This window comes from Dunckerocampus dactyliophorus, chromosome 19 (genome assembly GCF_027744805.1).
Source record: "Dunckerocampus dactyliophorus isolate RoL2022-P2 chromosome 19, RoL_Ddac_1.1, whole genome shotgun sequence".
Lineage (NCBI taxonomy): Eukaryota > Metazoa > Chordata > Actinopteri > Syngnathiformes > Syngnathidae > Dunckerocampus > Dunckerocampus dactyliophorus.
Window position 1 is genome coordinate 5,001,516 of NC_072837.1, and position 26,035 is coordinate 5,027,550.

A 26,035-nucleotide genomic window follows, 5' to 3' on the forward strand; every position below is an offset into this window, starting at 1 on the left:
TTTGAACCATCATGGCGGCTTATGTGTTTCCTACAGCGTTACGATGCTCGATGACATTCGTACTCTCCAGTTATCCTCCCGCTTTAAGAAATACCTGTCAGGTTAAAGGTAATGTGTCTTGTGTTTTCGTCAAGCACCAATCATTGTCATTTATTGTCGTGGAGCTTGACTGTGGCTATACTGTACGTGTTCATCGTTTAGTGTGATTGTGGTGCATTCTTGTTTGTTAGTTATTCTACATTTGTGTTGTCGCTTTTTCAAGGCTACGTTAACTGGTGGAAGCACTGTTCAAATGTGACTTCTTGTAAAACCGTGGCCCAATACGACGGCCTGGTTCAGAGCGGATCTTTGTGGGAAGATGCTCTGCAGCGGCATGTTCTCCAGCGCCTGGCCCAACTGCAGAACTCACTGCAAAACTACAATAACAGTCACTTCCTGAAACCACCTCTACACAGAATACACCCCAACTGTCATGGACTTCACAATATGAGAGAAGATTGCATTACTGCACCATCGGTTTTCCAGACAAATGAGGTATGCAATGGTTTCTATAAAATGAATGTATGATGACTTCCACTCCCTCATATTAATGTCATTAAAACACACTTGTTTGTCATTGTGATCACTCTCTGGGCTGTCATTATACAAGAAAGCCCCTGTTACATTTAACATATGGAGGGACTGTACTGTACTCCGGTTAAATCACGGGGCATAGGTCAAAGGGAGGGTAGGGGTCTGGGAAGCATATTGTGCATGTGAGTTTCAGAGCGGCGTGATGTTGGGGATTGTTGTTTTTAGGTCAGGGGGAGATGACTGTCTAGTGTTTGGAGCTGGGATTTTTTTTTCTTTTTTGTGTGTGCTTGGCTGGCACAGACACATGATGTTAGTGCAGAGATTTGGGAAGGCAGCCGGGGGCAGAACTCCCGCTGGGCTTGTCCCGGCAACCCTCTCTACTCTCTCACCATCCCCATGCAGTAATGAGGTGGGGGGATCCCCATTATCTGGGCCATTCTTGTCCTTTTTTGCTTTTGATTTGGGACTCTGACAAATACTGTGGTGTCAGCCTATCAACATGACCATCGTCTCGGTCTGTCTGCACCTTATTTCTTGCACCGACTACATTCTCTCTCTCTCTCGCTCTCTCTCTCTCTCTCTCTCTCTCTCTCTCTCTCTCTCTCTCACACACACACACACATACACATACACATACAATGACTGTACAATTACTTTGGTTGGAATCAGGTCATAACACTGTCCTTTGGTGTGTTTTCCCTCTTGTAAAAGTGCCACCATTGTCCTCACTAACTGACCTATTCTGAGAGGAGACTACACTTGACTTAGTATTGACCCAATGTGGCGTGGTTTTGCGGATGGTCGAGTAACAATGGGCCATTGTCTGGTGATAACCACCTTCTTCAAGTCAGACCTGTATTATACGTAGACTGCAGTTCCACCTCTTCCAATTCATCACACATCAGTTTTGACTGTCGCTGAGCAAATGATTATTCCCAAACCAAAGAGCCCATGTCCTGCATGTGAACTTTTCCCACATGTGTCGCTGTCCCCCATCCTCCACAGGAGGTGAGACGGGACCACTTTGCTCCGTTAGACAGAGCGTCTGAGGGACGACCTTGTCTTTCTCCACTCTGCCATGGCAGAATTGCTTCCAGCCACAACTCGCTAGTAGCTCACCACGCCAGGGGGCACTTTGGGAAGTCAGGGAGAAGTCACACACTGTTATGCCGGAGCAGACAGGAAAGGCTTGTTGCCGGTCCAGTATTCCTCTCCAGGAGAGGAGGGGAGGAACTGAGGGAGGTGGAGAGAGCAAGAGAGGATCGGCAACAAGTTTGTTTTTCATTTCAGCCATTGTCTAACTTTACCAGAGAGTCAAGTGCTCCTTGTGCAGTGGACACCAGAGTGCTGTTGCCATGAAACAGTCACTAAATTAAAACTGAAGAGGACAACACAATGTGCTGATTTAATGCCAAAGCAATGTAACGTTGCCTGGTTACAGACATAAATACAGTGACACCTCCAAAGCTGAATGCTTATAAAGTCATACAATTTAATTTCTGGAAAAAAACGTCTCTAAAGTTGCACAACAAATCATCAGTCCTTGTGTTTTTTGTGACTCAATGACGATTCAGAATATGCAAAATTGTCACAACTGAGGCAAAATAAAGTGCATAACTTGGCGGTAACCAACAGAAACACTGTTGATTCAGTCTCAGTTTATAGTTTGCTGTCTAAAGGTCAGGCTGATGTCAGCTACTGTGTGTTACGTAGCATCTAATGGTACAAAAATATTCTTCTTAAAATAAGATCCATGACTTTCCACAGAAATTTTTGCCTTTAAAAGTAAAAAAAAAAAAAAAGTATGAAAAATTTTATTTTTACATTTCCCATAGTTGGTCAATAAAATTTAACCAAATGTCCATCCCTAATGAATGGATAAGGGACTTACCTCTAAGGCACAGGAAGTAATTCTCCCCATGTTTATCATCGAGTCCGCCACACATCCATGTTGAGTAATTTCATTTTGTCTTAGTTTTATTTAGTCATATTATACAGCATTTTTAAAATTCTTTTATGACTGTCAAGAATGTTTAAATGTTACAACTTTAATATGTTATACAATGGTGACAATTTGACACTGGCACAGGTTAATTTTTTATTATGTATTGATATCCATGGGCGGAAAAAATGTAAGTTGACCAGTGTCGTGAAACGGACTGTGGATTATTACCTGTATTATTAAATCATATATAATAATATGGTTCATCTTTGCTCAAGGATGAGCCACAGTAGTAATTCTCATCATGTTTAGACTGATGACACTTGCATTTAAATAGCCCAGGCCTTCTTTCCACATATTTGGCTTTACTCAGTATGCACAGCTTGGTCTCATAGAAGCCTTTTTTTGAAGCAGGGACCTTTTGATGATAGGAGGCAGGCAGCACAATGACTTCCAGCAGCACCTCAATGCAACAGTACCGTATCACAATTAGCAGCGCTAAACAGGCTGCACACAGACAAGTCCAGTCCATCTCGTATGGAGCCTCATTCAGTCCTCTCCGTTTTGTCTGACAAATCCCTCCATTGTTCCTCTGATGATGCTTTTCTTTCGTGGGAACCCTGGCTTGTCTTGTTGATTAGATCCCCTTTGTCTTCCTCCCCTGCAGTGGGCTAGTCTGGAGAATGAGAAACCTCAAACTGTAGTGGTGGCTTAATGCCTCACAATACTTTGTTTATGAGTCGGCGGTTCAGGCTTATACGGTGATGGATATAGCAAAGTTTAGTTTCAGGTTGGAAGCTACATCCCACTCAGGCTTTTATTAATGAGTTCATGCATGCATGGCTTTAGTACAAATTAAAAGATACAGGAGGGGGACACTTGGATATTCTTCACCTTTTGTTTATTAACCACAATAAAACCAATCCAGTGTAGGTGAATATATATTTCAGGAAAAAACAACCTACTATACATCTTTGTGTTTATAGATGACTTATACAGTTGTGGAAAGTATTTGCCTTGTTCCTGATGATTTGTCACACCTAAATGTTTTAGATCATCAAACACTGTAATATTTATTTATTAAGAAAAACAAACTATCAAAAATCTACAAGGCTCTATATGAAAAAGTGCCAGACCTGTAAAATCAATAGCTCCCTTAAACAGAACCTTTCTGACAAAGACGGAAAGATCCCAGAAACCACAAACCACGATGAGATCCACAAATGGAGAAAACATGGAACAGTGGTGAACCTTTCCAGTAGTGGCATGACCTTTTAAAAGGCGGTTCATGCTCTGAGACCCTCCAGTGTGGCATAATTAAAAGAATTCTGCAAAGAGGAGCAGGACGAAGTTCCTCCACAGCGATATGAAAGACTCCTAGCTAGTTATTGTAAGCACTTGAAAAAATATGCACATTGAAGCACATTTTTACCTAAATTAAGCATTTTCAAGCATAAAGTGCCTAAATTAACTACAATACATAAATTCCCATGTGTAAGCTTCAACGTTTTTCCTCACATTTTGAGCCCTACAACTTGTACAGTGATGCAGCTCATTTATGGCTAAAAACTACATTTCCCATGCTGCTTAGAGTGCAGCTTCTGGAAGTAGTGACCTTGGCAAGTGAAGCAGAAGCTAATATCACATTTGGAAGTCTTATACAGCTCTGACACATCGTAAGTAAGTAAGTCAAATGTAGAATTACTACACTACTTCTGTTTGCCAACTGTCCACTATCACCAATGGGTTTTGCAAGGTAGGACTACTGCTAAGTGTCTAATTTGCCTCGAGACAAAAGTGACTCCAAGAGCGACAACGAAAGAGAGAGACTGACAAAGTGTGACAAAGGAATTATGAGGCTGTTCAGTTGTGATGCTGAAGAAGACAACTTTACTGGTTTTAAAACTCAATCCTGAACCCCTGATGTCACTTCCTATCCGCCCGCCACTCAGCAAACACATTTATAGTAACAAACGCAAGTCTTATTTATGTCTTAAATGGCTTATTTACTTTTTTAATGTCTACTATATTGGCTAATTCCAGTGTCATGGTGACTATAGGGGTGTTATTTCATGTCTAGATGGCTTTAATAATGTTAAGAACCACATTTAGAGGGTCATAAACAGGTTTTCTATGAAAATATTAGATTTCAAAATAAAGAATTCTGCTTTGTGAAAGTTCACTTGTGACAGTTGGGTCTGGAACCAATTAACAGCAATAAACAAAGGATTACTGTATAGTTATTTTCCTAATTGTGGTTTTTCCTCCCACATATAGGAAGAAAACGCTTGTCCGCCCCCGCCAAAAGGCTTCTATATCTATGGAGATGTTGGTAAGATTATATAGAGTTGCATTGCAATGTAATGAGGTCTAACACAAGAGCTTTATCAAAACGTGAGCTAGATGTTTTTCCCTGAAAAGAGCTCTCAGTATGATGCAATGCCAATGTTTGTTCCTGTTATGTGTCTTTCAATCAGGCACAGGGAAGACCATGCTCATGGATATGTTTTACTCAGGGGTGCAAAGCAATCGTAAAAAGAGAGTCCACTTCAATGGCTTCATGTTGGACATCCACAAAAGTTGGTACTCTCCTGCCGCAACGCTGCAACAACTGTAGCTTTACAATGAAGTTAGCGGAAGTGTCCCGACCCCTCCAACGCTCGATATCCTGTACTTATCTCAGCTACTAATTGTGTGCCATTATGCATGTTGGTGAAATTACTGCCTTTGCGCAGCATTGTCAGTATGTATTGGGCTGGTCCGTGCAGGTGTGCTTTAAGATGTGTGTGACATTTGTGTGCTACTTAAAGGGATTCATCGGCAGAAACAAAGCCTGCCGAAACGGAAGCTGGGCAACATGTTCACCTATGACCCAATATCGCCGGTCGCCATGGAGATCGCCTGTGAAACCTGCCTCTTGTGTTTTGACGAGTTTCAGGTGAGTTTACCAACGCAAGTTAACAATGCAGCTTTAAAATTGTAGTTTTTGTGTCTTTTCTTGCAATGTCTGTCTTATTTGTTGCATACATTGTCAATAACTTTTTCCCTCAATTTCACACAATGTTAACAGACTGTAAATGTCTTGCAAGATTGTGTTACAATTTACGTTACAGCTGTTTCTTTTTAAAAAATAATTGTTCCTCTTTCAATATGCTCATGGTTTTATTTGTTTCGATCATGCTTAACAAGTTACATTAAGGAACATCCCATGATTACGGATGATATAGATAATTCAGTATGTTCGAAAAGGAGTAGGAAGAAACACAGCTTATTTCATCCCACCCTTTCTCCATGTCTCAGCAGTTACTGATAGTTTGTTCATTTCCTGTGTTAAAGTGTTCCCATATTAGGGAGAGAAAAGACGAGAGAAAGGATGAAGAAGGAAAGGTAAAAGAAAAAAAGCATTCAAAAATAAGATAAATAAGTAATTAATTAAAAATACATACAATTAAAAAGTAATAATAAAAACAATTAGTAAATTTAAATAAATAAGCTTAATGATAAATTAATAAGTAAATAAATACAGCAGTAAAAACTGACAAACGCTGTATATTATATAAGTAAATACAGGAGATAGATTACGCAATAACTTATAAAATAATGATAAGTTAATGAAATATATTGCTTGATATTGTTGAAAGTGACGTATGATTCTGTTGTCGAAATGAGTAACTAATAATATGAATACGCAGTAGGAATTGCAAATAGGGAGTTGTGTGATGGGAAATGATACTGTACTGTACAGAGCTTGTTTGTTGATTTCCACAGTTTTCTAATGTACAACATTCAGTCACGTCTGTAGTCAACTGTGTATGATCAGGATCTCAATATAGCAACAAAAACAGGACTGGGGACACCTAGTGGTCCTTGTAAATACAGCATACACTCATGATTTCAGCATCACTTTCAATAATGTAAAGCTGAAGTTATTTATGTCTCTGAAAAAATCTAATATTTGATCAGCCTTTCTTTACAGAATGATTGCTTATTGGATCCATAACAAGGTTTTCAGCTATTAGAGCTGAATGCATTTTCATTAGTTTGATCTTTTGGAGCAAGACTCTCTTCTATTCTATTTTGGTACAGGATAAGTGCGCTTCTGTCTTTGCAATTACCGAGCCAAGCACATCTGTTAGCAGCACAATGTGGTTCTTTTCTCTGATATCATTACAGCTATAAAGCCAGGAGGTCAAAGGCCACAGTAGGTGTGGTTGCGCTCTCTAATCGCTGTCTGTGCACGTGCAAGGATCAAGAGCGTCTCCTTTCACGCGCGCCTTCTTTCACATTTCAAACTGCGGTGCTGTTTGTGCTCGCTCATTGATTTTGTTTTTGTTTGCCCCTCACCGGCTTTGCTGTTGTCGACTGTTGCTGGCGCTGAATGGAGGTGGAGGAAAACAAGCAGACATGTGCGCGTTGTTTGTGATGCATAAACAGGAGGTTGCAAGGTTGGGGAGTGTTGGAGGTGGTGTTGAGAGAGAGAGAGAGAGAGAGAGAAGTGTGTGTGGGGGGGGGGGGGTTGGAGGTTGGAGGTTCTATACCAATCAGCATCCTCCTCCACTCAGCCATGCAAATGAGGCTCCGGGTATCAGTCGCACTCTCCTGCTTCTTTAAGTGAGTGGAGCTAGAAAGCGACTGGCGGTGGCGGCGGGTCAGATGGATCTTATCCTCTTAAATGCTAATGACATTTCTCCATTCTCTTCATTAGCGCCGTGCCATTATCAGTAATTTGTAGCCCCCCCCCTCCCTCCTTTTTTGCAAGGCTCTCCTAATGAATACTCTCCATTGTGAAGTCCAAGATGGGCGAAGAGCGGGAAAGGAAGGACGGGAGTGTGAAGAAAATGATTGTGCATCATTGTCTCAGGGGGCGCTTCAGTCAGTTTGCAGCCTCCCACTTTTGAAATGGCTCATAGGTTGTGTACATGAAGAGGTGCAACATCAAAAGAGGTTTAATGTGGCACCCGTGTGCGTCGCTGTAAATGCACAGCCGCTTGAGTAATTGGATGCTCATTTAAATATTGGTATTGGATGACGGAGATTGCATCATTATTTTTTTTTTTGTCTTCCACAAGTGCTACATCAGGCCCCTCCACTTTTCTCATTCTCTGGGGGCTCATTCTCTTCTCCCCATATGACTCATTCAGAAATCAATATTGCCCCTCATACTATGCCCATGTTGAGGGCACATGAATAAACAAATCCAGGTTGCATAAAAGGTCATTTTTAAATGATTCTTTTGAAATGAAAATAAAATCCTGCGTTAGGAGGAAACGGGGGGGCCCTCTTTCAGAGACACGCTGAGCCTTGGCTTTTTGTTGATTCTCATTACGAGAGCTCACAATCACACACACTAATTTGATGCCCCGAGGCACCTCTGCTTAGCAAAATCAAGGCTTTAACACACATGGTAATCAAGAATTGGCAAGGGCAGTGAGGCTAATATGCAAAAAGCAGAAGACTCTCCAGGTTATGAAAGGAGACATATGCTGTGGGTATGGCCATTAGAAGTGCCTGTTAAACAGCGGAAAGAAGGTGAGTTGAGTGTAGGAGGAGGAGGAAGGACATTTATTCAATCACTTCCAAGTTTCCTAATATTTGATTCCATTTTCACCCAACTTTTGTGTGTACATCTGCAACTTCAAATCTTTGATGTCACGATTCAGGTTGAAAAAAGAAACCCAACTTTTTCCTAACGTTACACTGGAACCTCCAAAGCTTACCAAAATCTGTTCCGTGATGCTGCTTGACTTCCAAAAATTGTATTGTATCAAAACGTATTTTTCTGTAGTAAATAATATGAAGCAGATGCATTTGTTCCAGGCTCAAATTTCAAATTTATAAACTCCATAGGCAGTATTTAAAGTAACATTTGAACATTCTTAACTTTTAAACAAGTGTAAATAAAAGTTAACCACCATATAATAAAACTAAAATTAAGTAAAACCACTCACCTGACAAACATGATATTGGAGAGAGAACAAGAAAGTGTCCAAATTTCAGCTACTTTCTGGTCCATAGAAAATAACACTCACATTTAGGTAAGGGCAGGGATGAGCGCTTCAAATGTGCCTCACAGGCAAAAAAATTCCACCCACAAAAGATTTTACACAACATTTTGATTGATTTTGTTCTGCTTTCTCTTTTGATCTTTGAAAGACGTGGTTCATTTCTATGTCCACTGTAGACCAACAACTTCATAATTGTCACATATACAGTACAGTGGAACCTTGATTTTCATCATTAATTAGCTCCAACGGGTCCAAGGAAAAACCGAAACGTAAGAAAACCAAGGCAATTTTTTTCGTAGGAAATAATGTGAATCCAATTAACCCGTGCTAGACACCCAAAAATATGAACAAAAAATACATTGTATAGAGAACAATTATAGTTTTATATACAGAAAACAATGTGATATAATTATAGAAGATGACTGGATGGAATTTATTGTTGATGCAGACTTTCTCGTACATCCTGCTGACATTGGATAGTGTTTCTCACCTTTATCAAATTGCTTTCTTTGGCCCGATGGCGGGTTATTTAGCAGCAGTGGCGGGCGGTGCATTTGCTACCTGGCCCTTTTTAGCCAAGCACTGTGACAGCAAGTATCAAAAACCAGCATAAAAATGAAAGTAAATTTGGTTTTCGAACCACGATCACCTGTATAGAGCAAAAGCCTTGCTAGTGATGTGCCGTACAGGGATTTAGAGAAGGGGGAACTCCAGCACATTAAGTAAGCCAGTCGCAGATATTTTACCAATATAAATCCCCTTCTCTTTGGATACACAGTCACCAATACGCCTGACTTACATTACTGCTAATAACTTCAACTTAGTGACGAATTTCCACCAGTAGACCGATGCTTGTGAACATGGCACTCAGCCAAATCTGACGAGCATAAGTACAATAGCTCGGTAATTAAAAGTTCAGACATCTCCAAACATCTGCACTGTAACATCTGCTGAAGCAGTTCACCAGCAATATTTATCTAATAACGTGACAAAAATATATTCCTCAGTCAGCTAGCTATTGTGGGCGTAACGTATCGTGTCGCTTTTGCTCTGATCAACCAGTCAGAGCTGGGCGGCTGCAAACTGGCTTTGAGGCCACCCAGAAGTCGAATCAGAACTCTGATTGGCTTAAAAAAGACAGTGCCATTGCTCCTGTGTATGTGGCCACGATCTCGCCAGGATGTCCGGGAGTTTGATTCTGAAGGCCCTCTGCAGATTACGTTGATTTGGCAACACATAGAAGCTGAAATCTGATTTGCATTAAAAAAATCTAACATACACTACTGGAAGCACTGCAGCGAAGAAACACGTTACAAAATGAAGATAATAGAATGTTGGGAATAAATTAATATAATTTAATGAAACAAATACTACAATTACATTTTTAAATGTAGGTCAGTCTGGTAGTGGTTAGGCCAGCAGAGAAGGCTTTGCTGGCCCTGACTACACACCACTATTTAGCAGTCATACTCTATAAAAATGCACGGACAGTGAGTCAGCAACGCATAAGGTGCTTTGTTTGGGCACTTCGTTTCGCAAAACAATATAGTACAGTGCAAACGGACTAGTTTGTTACGTGCAATGTTGTATGAAAACCAACGTACAATTTTAAGGACATTTTCAATGACAGCCGAATCATACACAATCAACACTGGCACATATGAAAGCCGAGGTTTCACTGTATTTTATTAACTGAAAAATAAGCATGGAAATGGTTGAAGTTGGCAAAAATGTTATAAAAATTTGTATTGTATTCTTTGCTGAATCCCTCAATCAGTCGCCGTTATAGGTTATAAAGATACTGCTTTGATTTTTGAGCATTACTGGAATTTACTGTATATTGTATTTTTTTCTCTCCTTTATGTTTGTGCTGCAGAGGTGAAAAACAGAGAGGAGAGAATTAAGAATAAAAGTGAGAGCACTGCATCGCTGATTGAAAGGTCAGAGCCCTTCACATAATAGTCAGCAGCTCACAAACGGCCTTGTTTCAGCGTCGTCATCGACCTTTGCTTATTGTGGAAATGATGTGGATGAAAAAGGCAGTGGATAATTGAATGGTGTTTTATGCCGATGTTCTGTGGCATTCATGGGACACACACACACACACACACAGCTGTCTTTCATAAGACTTCATTTGGGCTTCTAGCCTTGTTTCCCCATCATGTGGTCTCCATCATCCTGTTGCCTTGTTCTCGCCACAACTTTCATGACCATTTGCAGTCCTTTCAAGTGCGTGTGTAGCTTTAAGTATGTGTGGCCGTGACCACACAAAAGGAGAGAATGGGCTCACCTGAATGACACGAATCAACATGGAGTGTTGATGGCTTGGTTTGACCTATATGTTGTGCACAAACGAAGAATGTGTGAAAAGGGTGCAGGCAATTCATCAGTTCATAGTGTCATCTTCTTTTCTGGTCTCTTTACATTAGGTGACGGACATTGCTGATGCTGTGATCCTGCGTCAGCTTTTTGAAACGTTGTTCCAGACCGGAGTGGTGGTTGTGGCGACCTCCAACAGACCCCCTGATGGTACGAGTGTCTGCACACATTGTTATTGAATATTTTGTAAGCATTTAGTCAAATATTTGGTGGCAATGAGATGAATTCCAGCCCAGGAAACCTCATGAATGTGTTTTTTTTTTTTTTTCCATTGCCCCTCGGGTGTTACAAGGCGCACGCATGCACATCTATGACACCTGTCAATCAAGAACTTAATGTTCTATTGTTAAATAAGGTTTAAAAACATTACATCATGTTGCACCTTTTCTTATCACACAAACAACTAAGCTCAGTTGTGGTAAAAGCAGAGGTGTCCAACATTGTGACTCGGGCCATTTGCGCGAAGCATTGTAGAAATAAAAGTAAAACAAAAACAACCCAGCAAATGGGGAAAAATAGAGCATAAGGCATGATGTAATAAAAAATATGTATCACATTTTTTACTTTTTGAAAAATGATTTCTTTTACCAAAAACAAAAAGATACCCACGCCCCTAAATATGGCAGGTATGCATTCTTTTTATTTATATTATGCAATGTCGTCAATCACTGCTGAGAGAAACAATTGCATTAATTATATGAAAAAAATGTAAGAGTGAGCAGGTGTGTGCCGTGAGCTTTGACTTTGTGGATCAAGCCCGCCGCTTTCAAGACTTGGTTTATACATTTTTGGAAGCGAGAAGTGTTCAGTACGCCTAACCCGGTGCACTTATTTCTTTTAGACTGTAAATACAGGCTTTTCCTGGAAGCCTCTTGCTGTCCAAAGCTTGAGTGGAAACATGGACGTAGACAAAGACTTGCATCGCTAATATTTACAAGCTATTAACAACAAAGCGTCCAAACGGTGTAAACTTAAGAGAGAGCCTACTTGGTATTAATTGCACGGTTAATGGAATACTGACGGCCGACAGAGAAAACTGGACATGAAAGGCATACATTTGCTGTCTTTATTGATGTGGAGATGCCACTATAAAAAGGCCCCTCAGTGTGTTTGGTGATAGGTTCGAGTGACACATAAAGAAGATTTTCTGTTTTTGTTTTATATACTAATGGAGACTCATACAAGTAAGAATGGCTGGAGGTTTAAATGGTGTCTTTGGTGTGGAAAAACCCATTAGTACGCTGCCTCTCATACAGTATGCCGTTTGCATTACTGGTCTTAAGCTGCTTTTATGTATTTTATTGACCGTGGTTGTGCCGGCATAAATGTTTGATTAACCTAAAGTTTACATTGCTTGCCTCACAGTTATAGCTTGTGGCGATGGGGGCAACATGCACTTCATACAAAAATGTAATACAACATTAATCACATTTTTATAATAAATATGATGCCGTAGCTGGCAGCTAGGTAGCTTAGTGCAAGGGAGTCCAAATGTTTTCCACAGAGGGCCACATACAAAAAAATTTAAAGGGTAGGGCCACTCTGATACATTTTGCACATTTAAAGATGCTAAAGCCAATCCAATGTCAGTCAGTGTATGCTAAGCTATCTGAACAGAATATCAACAACTTAGCTTTGTGTTATAGATGTCAAAGCAAAATAGTGCAATATCTAATTCTCTTTGTTTTTAGAATATGCTAAAGGACAAAAACACAATTTGCGGGCTGAAAATAGACCCCGGGATGCATTTTGGACACTTTTGGATTCAAGAAGGAATTTGTGACGAAGTACTAAGGTAGCATCTGTTACAACAGGATTGTAATGTAAAGGTAGGAACCTTTAACAGAGGTTGCAAGGGGGACACACAACACATAGGGAGCCCGGCCAGTGTGTACTGTATAATGATGACTGTACCTGCTGCTGAAGTTTACAATAAAGTTCAAGTGAGCAAGTATACAGCTCTTATTGTCCACTCATCCCTGTGTTCATCAACAAGCTTCTGTTTTACTTCATAATAATGTCGAAAAGTCAGTAAGTATGATTTCCAAACTTTGTAATGAGTCTTCTAATGCAGCCATCAGTCCATCTCAGTATAGACGTGCCTAATAGAGAGATCCTGGTCCTATTGTATCAAGCTAAAGCCCAAACATCAACAACAACCAGTTGCATTGCATTCGCAGCTGTAGAGCCTAAGCCTTGTCTTGTTTGCGTGTGCGCTCTCGTATGTATGCGCGTCTTTGTCCGGGGTTTGTGTGTGAATCCCGACCTGTTTTATCTGTCTATCAGGGATGCTACTTCAGATGTAATTTGTTTCAGCCGAGCTAATTGAAACCGCCATTCAACAAGCCGCTGTGGATATTGTCTGCCCTGAAAAGGCGACAGTCCTTTCTCTTTTCACTATTGTTTGGGAATGTAATGAATTTTATGTTGCCGCCGCTCTGCCGGTAGAGAAATCCATTTTTCTCCCCCTGGTCCGAGCTCTTTTGTCGTCTCCCCAACCTCATCCTTCAGTTCATCAATAGCCACTTTATGTGCCAATCTGTGGCGAGGGAATGACATTATTAGGAGGCTAAACAGCACCTCTAATACAGGCCCTCCCCTCTTTCAGATCTGTACAAAAACGGACTTCAGAGGGACACCTTTCTACCTTTCATCGACATGCTGAAGGTAGAGACAAAGTCACATCCCTCTCTTGTGTTGCTAATATATTCGTGCATTTATAACACGTGTCTCCTTTTTTTTTTTTTTTTCTTTTTTGCAAGTTGCTCTTTAGTAGTTTGATGTTCTCTGCTTCCTGGATGCCTCTCACAGTGTCACAAAGCTGTCTTTGATCATAGCAGGCCACGGTGAAAGAAGCGAGAGTAAAGAAAGTAAGGCAGGAAAAAAGCAAATCCAGGTGATATGAACCTGGAGGAAAAAAGGTGGACCAGCTGAGCGACCCATGCTGCTTGCATTTCAAAAGTAAAAAGGGGGTGGGCGAAGAGCAAAGATGCGGCCGTTTGCATCCGTAGCGAATAATCTGCTTTGCAATTTTAAGTAGCCGGCGCCATTATCCCACCTTGCATCTCGGATGAATGTTGATGCGTTTGGAGTGATCCTGATCATAAATAGTTGCATAATAATTTGTTGTGATGCATTTTGCAACAGCTGAGGGCGGCATTCTTGCACCTTTTGTTGGTATTTAGTCAAAACAGTAATGTCCGTCTGCTACGGCCTTAATGATATACTGATGATCCATTTGCTCTATGCAAATGAATGTCATAGAAAAGTAATTTCATTTCTGGAGTTTAGTTCAGACTAAGAGACCAATTAAAGACTCAGCAGTTTGGCTGCTCAGTTGCTGATTAGGGTGTGAACCAGTAGATTACAATATGGAACTTTTTGACAATTTTTCAAATTTTACGAGTTACTGAATTTGTTTTTTTTATTAGCCGTAAGCTATAATCAATATTATTAAGAAATACATTTTTAAAATATTTTACTGTGTAGCGAATAAAAATGTGTTTTACTTATTGAATTGAACTACTGAAATAAATTGACTTTTGTAATGTTTTCAAATTTATTGATAGTAAATGAAAAGAGACAAAATTATTATTGTGCATCACACAAATAAGGAATAACTAGCTATGTCCGATAATATCGGCCAAATAAGGAATAACTAGCTATGTCCGTCGGCCAACTGATATTATCAGCCCGATATTGGCATAAACCGGTTGATATTGATATCGAGTTTTTCCATACAATGAAAACTGCTCTTAAAAACTGCTGTATATGTAGGCCTATGGGCTCCCGTACTTTCCGTCATCAAGGCATCCAGCAGCGCCAATACGTGGAAATACTTCGTCACGTCCTGTCTTATTCCTTGCAGTCAGAGCTGGGCTTGATATGTTGAAACAACGGGCGTGGGTGTGTCGCAGATAGCAGCAAAGTTAGCTAACTCGTTAGCTTGTAGCGGCGCCGGCACTGTCTCGTCTCTGATATCATTTTTACCCACGTCGAGGGTCATGGCTGTCACAATGATGTAGGAGTCGAGGTCGGTGACACTAATCAGTTTACATTCCATTCCACTCAACTCAACAACAAGCAACAACTCTTTAGCAGTAGCTAAGTGGCTACAACAACCTCATGACTCGGAAACGGAAGTACACTTGGTAGATAGATAGACAGATACTTTGTTCATCTCCAAGAGAAATGTTTAAAACAATATTGTGGGTCACCATAATGTGTTAATTCCATGACAGGAGATATGTAATGATACACATATCAGTATCGGCATCGGTTGATATCGTAACCGGAAATTGAGAGTTAGACAATATCGGCATTTCGGGTATCGACAAAAAAAGCCAATAGCGGACATCCCTAAGAATAACCAAACCCATGTTTCTACCATGTAATACAGTCTGATTGAGCTCAATACAATTGTTTTGCATTTCCGCTTGCTTTGGGGAGGAGAAAGCACAAGAATACAGTCCAGCATAAAAATTTGAATGTTCAATTCTAAAACTGAATGAGCTTCGTTAGTTGCTAATGTTAGCTGCTAGACCCAAGCTGGCCAGTTCCTGTAAGCGCCACCGCTTGTTAACAAAGGTTTTATTTGATTTTACTGTCTTAATGTCTTACATCAGTGGTTAACTTAGATTATGATGTTGTCAGTTTAATTTCCAGTGAAATGTCAACTGGTAAATTCCAATTTTAAAAAAGTATACAGGACAGGTTGTCCTTGGGTTACAACCGAGTTGCGTTCCTAGACTGTGATGTAAGTCGAGCTTTAGTGTAAGTCTGAACTTTTAGCTAAACGAACACCTACAGTATGTCACTCATACTGTACACAGAACACATCAAGGACATATGAAAGACAGCAACAGAAAGATTAAATTATTAAACAAAGCCGAAACAAAAAGGACACAACAACTTCTTATATCCCTGTGGTTGTCTTGCACACTGGAAGGGGCGTTGCAAGGGAGGGAGAGAAGGCTTATTGGGAGGAGTAAGTCTCAGTAATTAGACCACTATGCTGCTTAGTTATCACTGGCCATCTCAGAGTGGGCGATCCTATGGTCACGGCGAAGTCTAATTCTACTTTCACTTTCTTTTACGCAGAAGAGCCCCCATACGCTAGGGAGACATAATGAAGTGCAAAAACAGTGTAGCTGCAAATGAGGCGGAGACACTATATTCATCCGCGCTGCACGAGACGAGTAACACATTGCCTCCTTCCTCTGCACAGGCGTTGCGTATTCATCCCCTGTGCGTGCTGTAACTAGTAACTCAAACAAGTTTAGTGTCTGTAGCCCAAAATTAATTTTTGTATGAATTTGTGTCAGCGCGTTTGTAACACGGAAAGCTGTAACATGAGGAGCACCTGTACTGTTTCTTTCTTAATTGCTTGACAGTTGTTTGATGACTCTGCTTCACTGATCACCATTCTTTAAAAATTCGAAACCATAACTCTTCCTTTGTTATTTTCCAAACCTTGAGCCACTTTTTTCGAGCAGGTGTCCCTCGCCAAGTCACTGGTGTGTGTGTGTGTGTGTGTGTGTGTGGGTGACAGGAAGAAAAGCTCTGTCTTGCTTGGGGACAAGTCGTTAGCTACCACCTGCTGGTTTGCAGGTATAAAGCTCGAGAGCCTGAATATAAATGGCCTATCTTTAGTCAGCTGTTGTGTTAGCTTCGACTGTGGCTATTGCCCTCCGAGAAAAGGCAAACTAAATCGAGTTTAGCAGTCCAAACCATACCGTAGCAAGATGAACTGTAATGTTTGGTTGTTATGAATCATCTCTACCACCTTGAGAAGTCCACATGCTCCCCACCCAGTCACCCAGTAAGTAGCAGCCTTACTGTCTTTAATCCACCCTCATCATGGCTCTGAATGCCTGTTGTCTCCCTCTTCCCTGCACTACCTCCTCTCTTTCAGGCATCCATGTTTCCTTTTGTGAAGCCATCTGGCTTTTCGGGGTCGGGGCTCTTTTTCGGCAAAGTTCACTCCGTTCTCTATAGCAATCTGCTGCGGAGAGTTAAAGCGTGTTTTTTAGCGGGGTCACGCCGCTAACTAGCTGACCCTTAATGGATGGAATTAATGCTCGCAGGGACCAGGGGTGTGGGGCCTCCTCCCCGATGCATGTCGCTCTTGTATGTCTGTGCCTGATTGTGCCTCAATAGGTGGCAAGGGAGGGGGCGAATTGATTGTGTTAAAAGTTTTTTAAAGATAGCCTGTGACATTTCCACCCTGTCACCTGGCCTGAAGTGGAAGAGGTTAAGCCACCCTTTCTGTCTGCTTGGGTTGACATCTTTATTTAACTATTGACTCCTGATTAGATGGAACCCCCTTTCCTCACATCAGTTGTTTCCTCTGCAACCTAAACATTACTGGCTTCACTTTTTAGTGTATTTTCTGCTTCTTCCTGTCATTTGAAAATGTTTCCCTCGTCTTTAGTATTGCTGCAAACTCCATCAGGAAGTCTATTCACTTGTTAGGCCTCTTTTTTTTGTATCTATGGCAAAGCTCAGAGTTTTTGAAAATACAGGGTTTAAGGGCTTTTATTAATGGACACTGCCAGTATTGTAACCAAGACACACTCGCTCCCAAACTGTCCTCCCTCTCCACTCCACTTTTCATTGCCCATCCTCACGCTAACCTTTTATCCTGCTCTTTATTCTCTTACTCTCCTGTTCTGCTCACTTGCGTTATGTTCCCCCAAGTTCAGGCCTTGGTATTTTGTTGCACACAATGCTTCGTATATATGTGTGTACTTTGGGCTTGGTGTGGTGGTGGTGAGGGAGGGGGCTTTACACAACAACCCTGAAGCAACTTTTAACGTACCTCTGAGTTTCCTGTTGTTTAGAACCCCACTTATGAACCTTTCTCCTTTTTTTTATGTTATTGTTAACACTGGCTGTGTGTGTGTGTGTGTGTGTGCGCAATTCTTAAGTACAGTATATAAATAGGTAGAGTGTAACGGCCCTCCAGCAAAGGCTATTGGTAGAAGGACCGACTGTGAAGAGGCTTTCTCCTGCCCGTTCAAATCAAAATAGATTTTGCCATTTGGTCATTATCTTGTATTTAATGGCAGGGCTGTGACACATGCAGAGCTTTCTTATAAATGCCTCACAGATAATACGTAGATGAAGATTAATCAGTTGTACTCTTTCAGTGTATGGGAGGAAATATACTTAGTCTTCTTTGATTCAGTTACCTTGTTTTTTTTCCCTTATGTTTTTGTGTTTTATCAGGAGTTCTTGTCAGAATTCTTGTCAGTGTCAGAATTCTGTGATTAAAGTGCTCATGACACCAAAAAAAAAGTTTGAAAAAGCCAATAACGAAATAAAAGTACAGTCGTCCCTCCTTGATCGCGGTTAATTGTTTCCGGACATGGCCGCGATAAGTGAATTTTCACGAAGTAGGAGTCAATATTAATAAACAGAATATTTTTGTATTTGGAACATAGAAAACGTGTTTATGACTTTCTAAATATGGGTTTTAACATAATTAGAGCCCTGTAGACATGAAATAACACCCCTACAGCCACTTTTATACTCTATTATTCTTTGTTTACATCACATTGCACAGGCTACGGGATCACTGCAGGGACAAGCCGTCGAGTTAATTAGTTAGCCTCTCCAATTTACTTATTCTTAACTTAAAAAAGCATTTCAAACGGAGTTGTGAAGAAGGACAAAGAAGCCAAAAACTTACCACTTCCACACAGAATGAGAGGAGAATCTTTTTTTTCCACTCGATCTTAGCCATGGCTTGCCCGTCTCAGTCTTGGCATGTCGGCTCAGCTCTGCTGGCTTAGTAGTCTCCGTGCAGTGTGAAAGATAATGTAATCTAACGTCATGTCTCATAACATTACTGATGCTTAGTGACCAGACTACTACACATAACTTGTCTTTCAATGTTTTTTGACTAATAATAGGCCCTAGTTAATCACGAAACAGCGGTCATTTATTTTTTGTAAAAACGTAATATCGTTTGGGAGCGATATTTGAACCACAACATAGCAAGGGACAACAAACACTTAATAAAACATTTTTGTCATACTCCCGTCATAGTAGATAAATAAACATCTGTGAAATAGGAGTGAAATGAAGTGGTGATTCTGCCCAGCGGGTTTTCTGAACTGACACCATCTTGGCTGTGACATCATGACCAGAACACGTTCCGGGAACCAGATTCAAACACATGTAGCCATGAACTCACAGTTGCTGTGTGAACATGCACACATTTATGGCAATATTCAGCTTAGCTTTGATAAAATTCCAGACCTACTGTTACAGATTTGAGATCAAATACCTATTAAATTGCTTTCACACATCAAAGCTGTCTTTTTCCTGCATCTTTGTGAACATTACCGACACAGGATGTGTGAGCAAAGGTAGTTTTCAGACTTCTGAGGTAGTAGTACCAGAGGTGTAACAGAGGCAGGACGGTGACTGTGTGAAAGGGAATAACAGAAAGATGAAGCCTTGTTGTGTTGAAATCAGTCCTACAAGTATCGTAAACATCATAGCAGACCTGTTAACGCGTCGCTGTTTGTCTTGTTCGCTGAGTTCCGTGTGAAATGCACAGACAAATACTGCTCCGATACACCAAACTGTTACCTGTTGTGTGTTTGTGTGTATGTTTGTGTAGCCTCTACTGGCCAGGTGGAGGTACCGCAACCACCCTCCTTCAGTTTTTTAATGATTTCCTTTCTGGCCAAAAGCAATGCAAGAGCTGCATGAGGGTGGGGGGTCCAAAATCTTGAAACGTGTGGCCCATACGTCTCAATAGATGTTTCCCCAAGAGGGGCAGCAGAGGCAGGGAGAGGTTGTGAGAACGACCCCGCAGAACAAACCACGGCTGGCCCAAGGCGGTCACATTTTAAGGGAATAGATCATTAGGTGTAATTAGGGTGTTCGCATTGTCACATACCCCTCCACTCCACCCCCCGACTGTGCAAGAATGAATAAAATCACTAGATACCACCACCCCCTACTCCCTCCCTCCCTCACACGCACTGCAGTAGTTAGTGAAAACACTTTGATGTCACAAGAGTCGTCCAGAACTTGCCAGCATAAAGGCAGTGTTTTAAGCTTTTTCTCTCTCGACCTCTCTATCCCTGCCTCCCCTCTTTTCTTTCCATCCCTCCACATAAGGCTGTAAGACACACATGGTTGAATGAGCGACAGCCTTGCCCCTCTCCCTCCCTCATCTCTTTTTCAGCCTTCCCACCCCACATTTCTTTGAGGCCCGGTCAATTCTCCAGGCTAAACAAAAAAAAAAAAAAAAGCATCAAATGTTTTCTGCTGCTGGGTAATGAGGGAGTGGACCTCATCAAGGCCCAATAGTCAGCTATCCTTGGCTTTTGTTGCCGCTCAATGGCACCGCACTCTTTGAAAGACTCAAAAGCAACTTTTTGAGGAGTAAAAGACAGAGAAAAGATATGACGGATATAGAGGGAGCAGGCACAGAGGGGAGGAGATGTAGTCACCAAAAATAAAAAAGCCACTTTTTTTTTTTCTTAATAATGCTAAATGCCTACCCAGAGAGAGCAGCGGACAGTTAGGACAATGACATGTGAGGAGCTACATGTGTTTGGATGACTTTCTTTCACTGTGGCTGATTGTCACGTCTGTCATCGCCCTCGTCTCTCTAACGCTTCAGCATCAGTAGTTTAGCTTTTTGCAGTGGTGTGGATTCTATAAGTAGGTGGTTATTTTGTACCACTGTGTGACATGGTGGGACATTATTTGGGTTTAAAAAGTTATTTTATGATCATTTTTAGTTAAATTAGAGGAGTGTTGTGATATTTTAGACATGACTAAATGTGAAGCTAGAGAATGTCCGACAACTTTTCAAACAAAACAATCAATTCCTCTAGAGCAGGGGTGTCCAAACTCTTTCCACAGAGGGCCGTATACTGAAATTATAAACACTAAGAAGGCTAAATATATATACAGTTTTAGGAAATTAAGAGTTAAATTCAATTCAGCAATTGTTTTTTGTTTTTTTTTTATTCATTACGCAATCTGATGATAGAGAATAGCCTACCACATTTTCTGATCTTTTGGAAAAAGTCCTAAATTTAGGAAAATCTATATAGTACATGGGTGATCACACTTTTTCAGCCTGCGGACTACTTTTAATGTCCATGTTCCAAAGATCTGCCTCACACTATAAACATAAAAAGAATAGTATATTTATGAATATGAGTATTTATGTACATTGTACATGTATATCAGGGGTGCACACAATCAAAATGATCTACCTCTTACTATAAAACATATAGCATATATTTCACATTCACAGTTTCAAAGTTTACAGGTCATCAAAACAGTTGATATCATTCAGTAATTCACAATTCAAATCAATATGGCAATAAAGATAATTACACATAATTCCTCAATAGTTGTGTACATAAATTGAGTAGTATGTCAGGGAAAATAGCTACGTAGCATTCATTATACATGCACTTCATGTATTACGTACAGTTAGCATTTGCTATAAAACATTACAGATCCTGTATTACGACAAATTAAAAAGATTATGCGAAAGACAATGCGGCCGAAGTCGAGGCAACATATTAAAAAGCTTTCAGCAACGGACGCATTTTCCAGTTCATCGTGAAATAGTAGTTTGACGAACAAACTTGTAAAAAACATACATTTCTATAGTGGAGTTCATGACGCGAAGCCATAAAACTGACTCTCTTTTTTTCCCTTCGTAACTAGCCTCTACAAGTGAACGTATAACTTTTGTTACACATATAGGCATCTTACCACTCAGTTAGTTTATGCCTAATTGGAATAATAAAGATGAAAGTTTCATTATCTGTTTGTGGCTGCGGACATCTGTTCTCCGTTTTGGGGGTTTTTTTTGCCGCCAAGCCACAAAAGCGAATCAGGAGGGGGCTTAATGTCAGCTGACTGGTGTCATATGACATCTACAAAGTGACAGTCATGATGTAGGTAACATTACACTGCATTACTTAACATTGTTTTCACATTAAAAAAAACAAACCCAAAAACTAATTTCCAAGGTGTGGGGGCTTTTATTTTACTGTGGCGGTGCGCCACGATCCATTACATGTAGCGGAAACCCTGGGAATCATTGTCATCACTGATTGTGTTTCTGTTTCTTCTTCTTCTTCCCTCTCCATTATTTGTGCGAGTTCATAAAAGACAATCTCACCTTTTTTTTTTTTTTCCACCGTTTTTTTTTTTTTTTTTTTAACTCACCTTTTTTCCAGGGAATATTTAGCCATTGGCAGGGTCACAGTAGGTTGATGAAATGACACCTCCCTTTTGTGCGAGGGGGAGGGCGACTTTGTCAGGTTGTTATTAAGCCTGATTCCGCCAATTGGCTCAGAGTGGGAACTCCATTTGTGTGAGCGGACGCGCTGATAAAAAGTTGACAGCGGAGAAGAATGGAGTATTTCCGTCCCCTTGCTTTATGATTGCTAATTATCCTGCAGCTTAAGGAGGCCAGCAGCAGAAATTCACTGATTTTATAATTTGCACTGAGCTGTCTTTGAATACTCAGCAAGTCGCCTGATGACATTGATGGGATGATACGCCATTCATTTCTTTTCTCCCGAAGAATGCAGCAGATGATGATTACAGTTTGCACTGTCCTCCCTGACATGAATCCTGTTGACATTTTACACCGTATGCAAAAGTTTGAACTCTGCACCGCATGTTCTCCTGCTGTGAATAGCTTCAGGAAGAATGAGAGATCAGACAAGTTCTGCTGGCTGTTGTTGTTGCAAAAGTCCATTTTGTTATTGACAAAAGTGACAGATTTTGTGTATTTTAGTTGAACCTAGTCCTATCATGGAAAAGTGAATTTATTTCAGTATTCAAAAATTCAAACATTTACCACACACAGCGTGATTATTATAGTTTACAACTACTGTAATAAACCCCACCACCCCCAAATTCAGTATCTCATATAAAAAAGTTCAATATTGTAAACTACTGGTGTCACACGTTCATCAGATTAATTGATAAAAAGGTACAAATGGTATCTTATTCTAAATTGAAGGCCAGAAATAATTACATTTTTGGATGCGTACGTAGCAGTTGTAAACACAGGATGAGCGTGATCATGTTAAATTGCAAAAATGTGAAAAGCTAAGGGTTATTTTCTCACTTGCAAGTTGATAATGGTCCCCAAACTGGATTATTATGACCAACATGTAATACATATTATAAATACATAAGGTGATAATGTTACATTGACTCAAATTAATACTTGTCACAACACAACCAAGACAAATAAGCAGTGCAGTTTATAAATACCAGTTAGTCTATATTGATGTTATAATTGTATATTATTGTTAACTGTAAAAAAAGTGCATCTGCTTCTTTTTGTTCAGGAATATTGCCACACCGTCTGCCTCGACTCCGGGGTCGACTACAGGAGGCTGCACAAGACTACAGGAGAGAAACTCTACTACCTGTAAGACTCACATACTCATTATTATTTCCATTTTCCCTTCACTCCCATGCGGGCCTGGAAAAGAGCAGATGCTAACCTACATCTGCCACACGGCTAAATTAGTAGACTCCTGATTGTAATGTAGAGAGAGACAAAGGTGGATGAATCAGGAAGAATTGATGTTGGTGGCTTTCTACATCATCACTAGAATGTGACAAAATGGCACAGCTTTAAAGGCTTGTTTTTCTTCCTGTTACACACCAGTGCTCGCGTCTTTTCACTGTATCTAAATAAAGAGCACCACACGCTATTTAATAACACAATCGCGCACACATCTCATTTTGACATGCATTCAGTGGCTAATGCTCGAGTCGAGCATCTTGTTTTTTCCCCATCTCATGGCGTGTAAAGCTAAGTACCCTTTCTCTTCCACTATGTTCCTTGCTGCTTATGTTTGATGTGGCCACTTCAGCATTATTAATTTCATATTCCATTACCTCTTTATTGCTGCGCGTGTGTGTGTGTGTGTGTGTGTGTGTGTGTGTGTGTGTGTGTGTGTGTGTAGGACTGGAGAGCCTGTTTCAGACGCTGTCTTGGACGCAATGTTTGAAGAGCTGGCGTTTGCACAAAAGAGCAGTAAGCAAATGAGAAATTGATGTTTATCATTTCATGAAACAGTACAGTATGTACAAATGATAAATTAATTGACTTTAAAGTAACCGCTTTAATATCACTATGATGGGTTGGGATAAGAAGAATTGCATGGTGGCCCTGGATCTACTATAAGTGGTCGATCATATGGACCAGCCAGGATGCCTCGTGTTGTGTTGTATTAGCATTAGCATCAGTGCTATTTCTGCTATTTACAGTTGTGTGCAGTGCTTGTACAAACTTTGCTGGCTTCTGAAATGACACCATTTTATAACAGATCCATTCATTTGATTGGCTGTTATACAGTAGAGTCATTTACAACTGTAGGGGGAGCCCCAGTTTTCCAATATTTCCAAAATGTGTGTGGGTTTTTTTGTTGTCATTTTTAGCCATATGATTTGCTAGTAGTATTAGTATTTGCACCTTTTTACATTCTTTTTATTTTTTATCTTATATTCTCTCATTAGTTTTGTCTGGTTTGAACAGCCATAGATGGAAAGAATAAGCAATATTTTTGAGTTTTAAGTCATGCAAGACAAGATAACGTCATCATCAATGCAAGTTCTTGTTTAATATCAATAATATGAGTTTTTTTTTTTTTAAACGATACATTGGATGATTGTTCCGTGTGACCGAGGGTCATTGTTGGCTGTGTTTCCATAGTTACAGGTCCCCAGGTACTCACTGTTCTGGGCAGAAAAGTGACCCTGGAAAAGACCTGCGGCTCCATTGCAGACTGTACTTTTCATGAGCTGTGTGGTGGAGTGAGTGATTATTTTTTTTTAACTAAATGTTATTTTTCTTCATTGCTGACATGCAAGCAGAAGGTTGAACATACTGTAGATACGATAATGTGCACGTGTATGTGTATATACAGCGGTGTGAAGTGTTTACCCCTTCCTGATTTCTTCTTTTTTTCATGTTTGTCACACTTAAATGTTTCAGATCATCAAACTAATTTAAATATTAGTCAGTGAGAACACAACTGAACACAAAATGCAGTTTTTAAATGAAAGTCGTTATTAAGGGCGTATTATTAAGGCCTTTTTTTTTGTTGAGTGTATAATGACGTATATTCCACTGTAATTGGTTTGTTTAAACCTCTCTCAAGATTTAAAAAAAAACCCAAAACACTGTAAATGTCAGCTTCGCAGATGCCGTACCTGCTGTACAGGTGGTGTGTGTTTTTTATAATTGTGCCTACTGTGACAAGTGGTGGTATCAGTCATAGTAAAGGCAATTACAGCCACCTAGTGGTTTCACGTATTTCTTTCTTGGGGGGTGGGGGAAGAATGTGGATTCTATTTGAGGGGTGGCGCTTATTTATTCAAGTGGAAAGCACCATCTCCTCGAGCGGAGAACACAACCTGATGAAATATACTTTTTAGACACTTTTTTTTTTGCATTTATTAAACAGCTCGGTGGTGCAGACTTAAAGAGAGCAATATAGGCAAATCTCCCTCATTTAACTCGCAGACAACACAACTGCCTTCGCCTCTTATTGACAAAATACCCTCGCTATGAATCCAGCCTGCTCAAATGAAAGTACGACTGCAGCCTCTTTAATGCATCTGTGTCCTCTGTGTATGTATTGTGTGAGACTTTGCTCTCAGTCTGAATCGCTCAATGTCAAAAAGCAAGTGTGCTGATGTTATGGTGAATAGTTGTGCCTGGTTAAAGTGATTATGTGCTCCAAGGCTTCTGTTTTGTATCCGTTCTTTTGAGCAGCCATCTGGAATGGTAAACACATAAAAAAAAATAAAATAATAGAATGAAATCCCTTTTGCATGGTACAGTTGGCATAATAGGTCAGGTATACGCATCCCGGCATGCAATGTGCCTTATATGTTCTTATGCTGTCTTCTTGCATTGTCATGGACTACAAACTCTTTTTTTTTTTCTCCATGTTTTCCAGTCTCTCGGTGCCAGTGATTACCTGGAGATGGCACGGCTTTTTGACACGGTGTTCATCCGACGCATTCCCAAGCTGACGCTGACCATGAAGGACCAAGTGAGGCGCTTCACCACCCTCATCGACAACTTCTATGATAACAAGGTATCCGG

At 40.4% G+C, this 26,035-nt stretch overlaps 1 protein-coding gene across 5 annotated transcripts in view; it reads left to right on the top strand.

Annotated features, from left to right (window-relative positions):
• The first annotated feature begins 11 nt into the window (after positions 1 to 11).
• afg1lb (AFG1 like ATPase b) overlaps positions 12 to 26,035 on the top strand; it is a 29,735-nt gene continuing 3,711 nt past the window's right edge. For 3 of the 5 annotated variants that reach the window (XR_008567005.1, XM_054762093.1, XM_054762094.1), the window contains exons 1-11: positions 12 to 108; positions 263 to 534; positions 4,793 to 4,847; positions 4,993 to 5,094; positions 5,326 to 5,453; positions 10,950 to 11,049; positions 13,508 to 13,566; positions 23,259 to 23,341; positions 23,886 to 23,956; positions 24,635 to 24,735; positions 25,887 to 26,027. Coding sequence is in view for 4 of the 5 variants with exons in the window: in XM_054762093.1 (XP_054618068.1) it covers positions 12 to 108; positions 263 to 534; positions 4,793 to 4,847; positions 4,993 to 5,094; positions 5,326 to 5,453; positions 10,950 to 11,049; positions 13,508 to 13,566; positions 23,259 to 23,341; positions 23,886 to 23,956; positions 24,635 to 24,735; positions 25,887 to 26,027 (1,209 nt within the window). In the remaining variant the exon portion in view is untranslated. Of the gene's footprint in view, positions 109 to 262; positions 535 to 4,792; positions 4,848 to 4,992; positions 5,186 to 5,325; positions 5,454 to 10,949; positions 11,050 to 13,507; positions 13,567 to 23,258; positions 23,342 to 23,885; positions 23,957 to 24,634; positions 24,736 to 25,886; positions 26,028 to 26,035 lie in introns of those variants that run through there. The other 2 variants (XM_054762095.1, XM_054762097.1) reach the window with 2 other exon arrangements.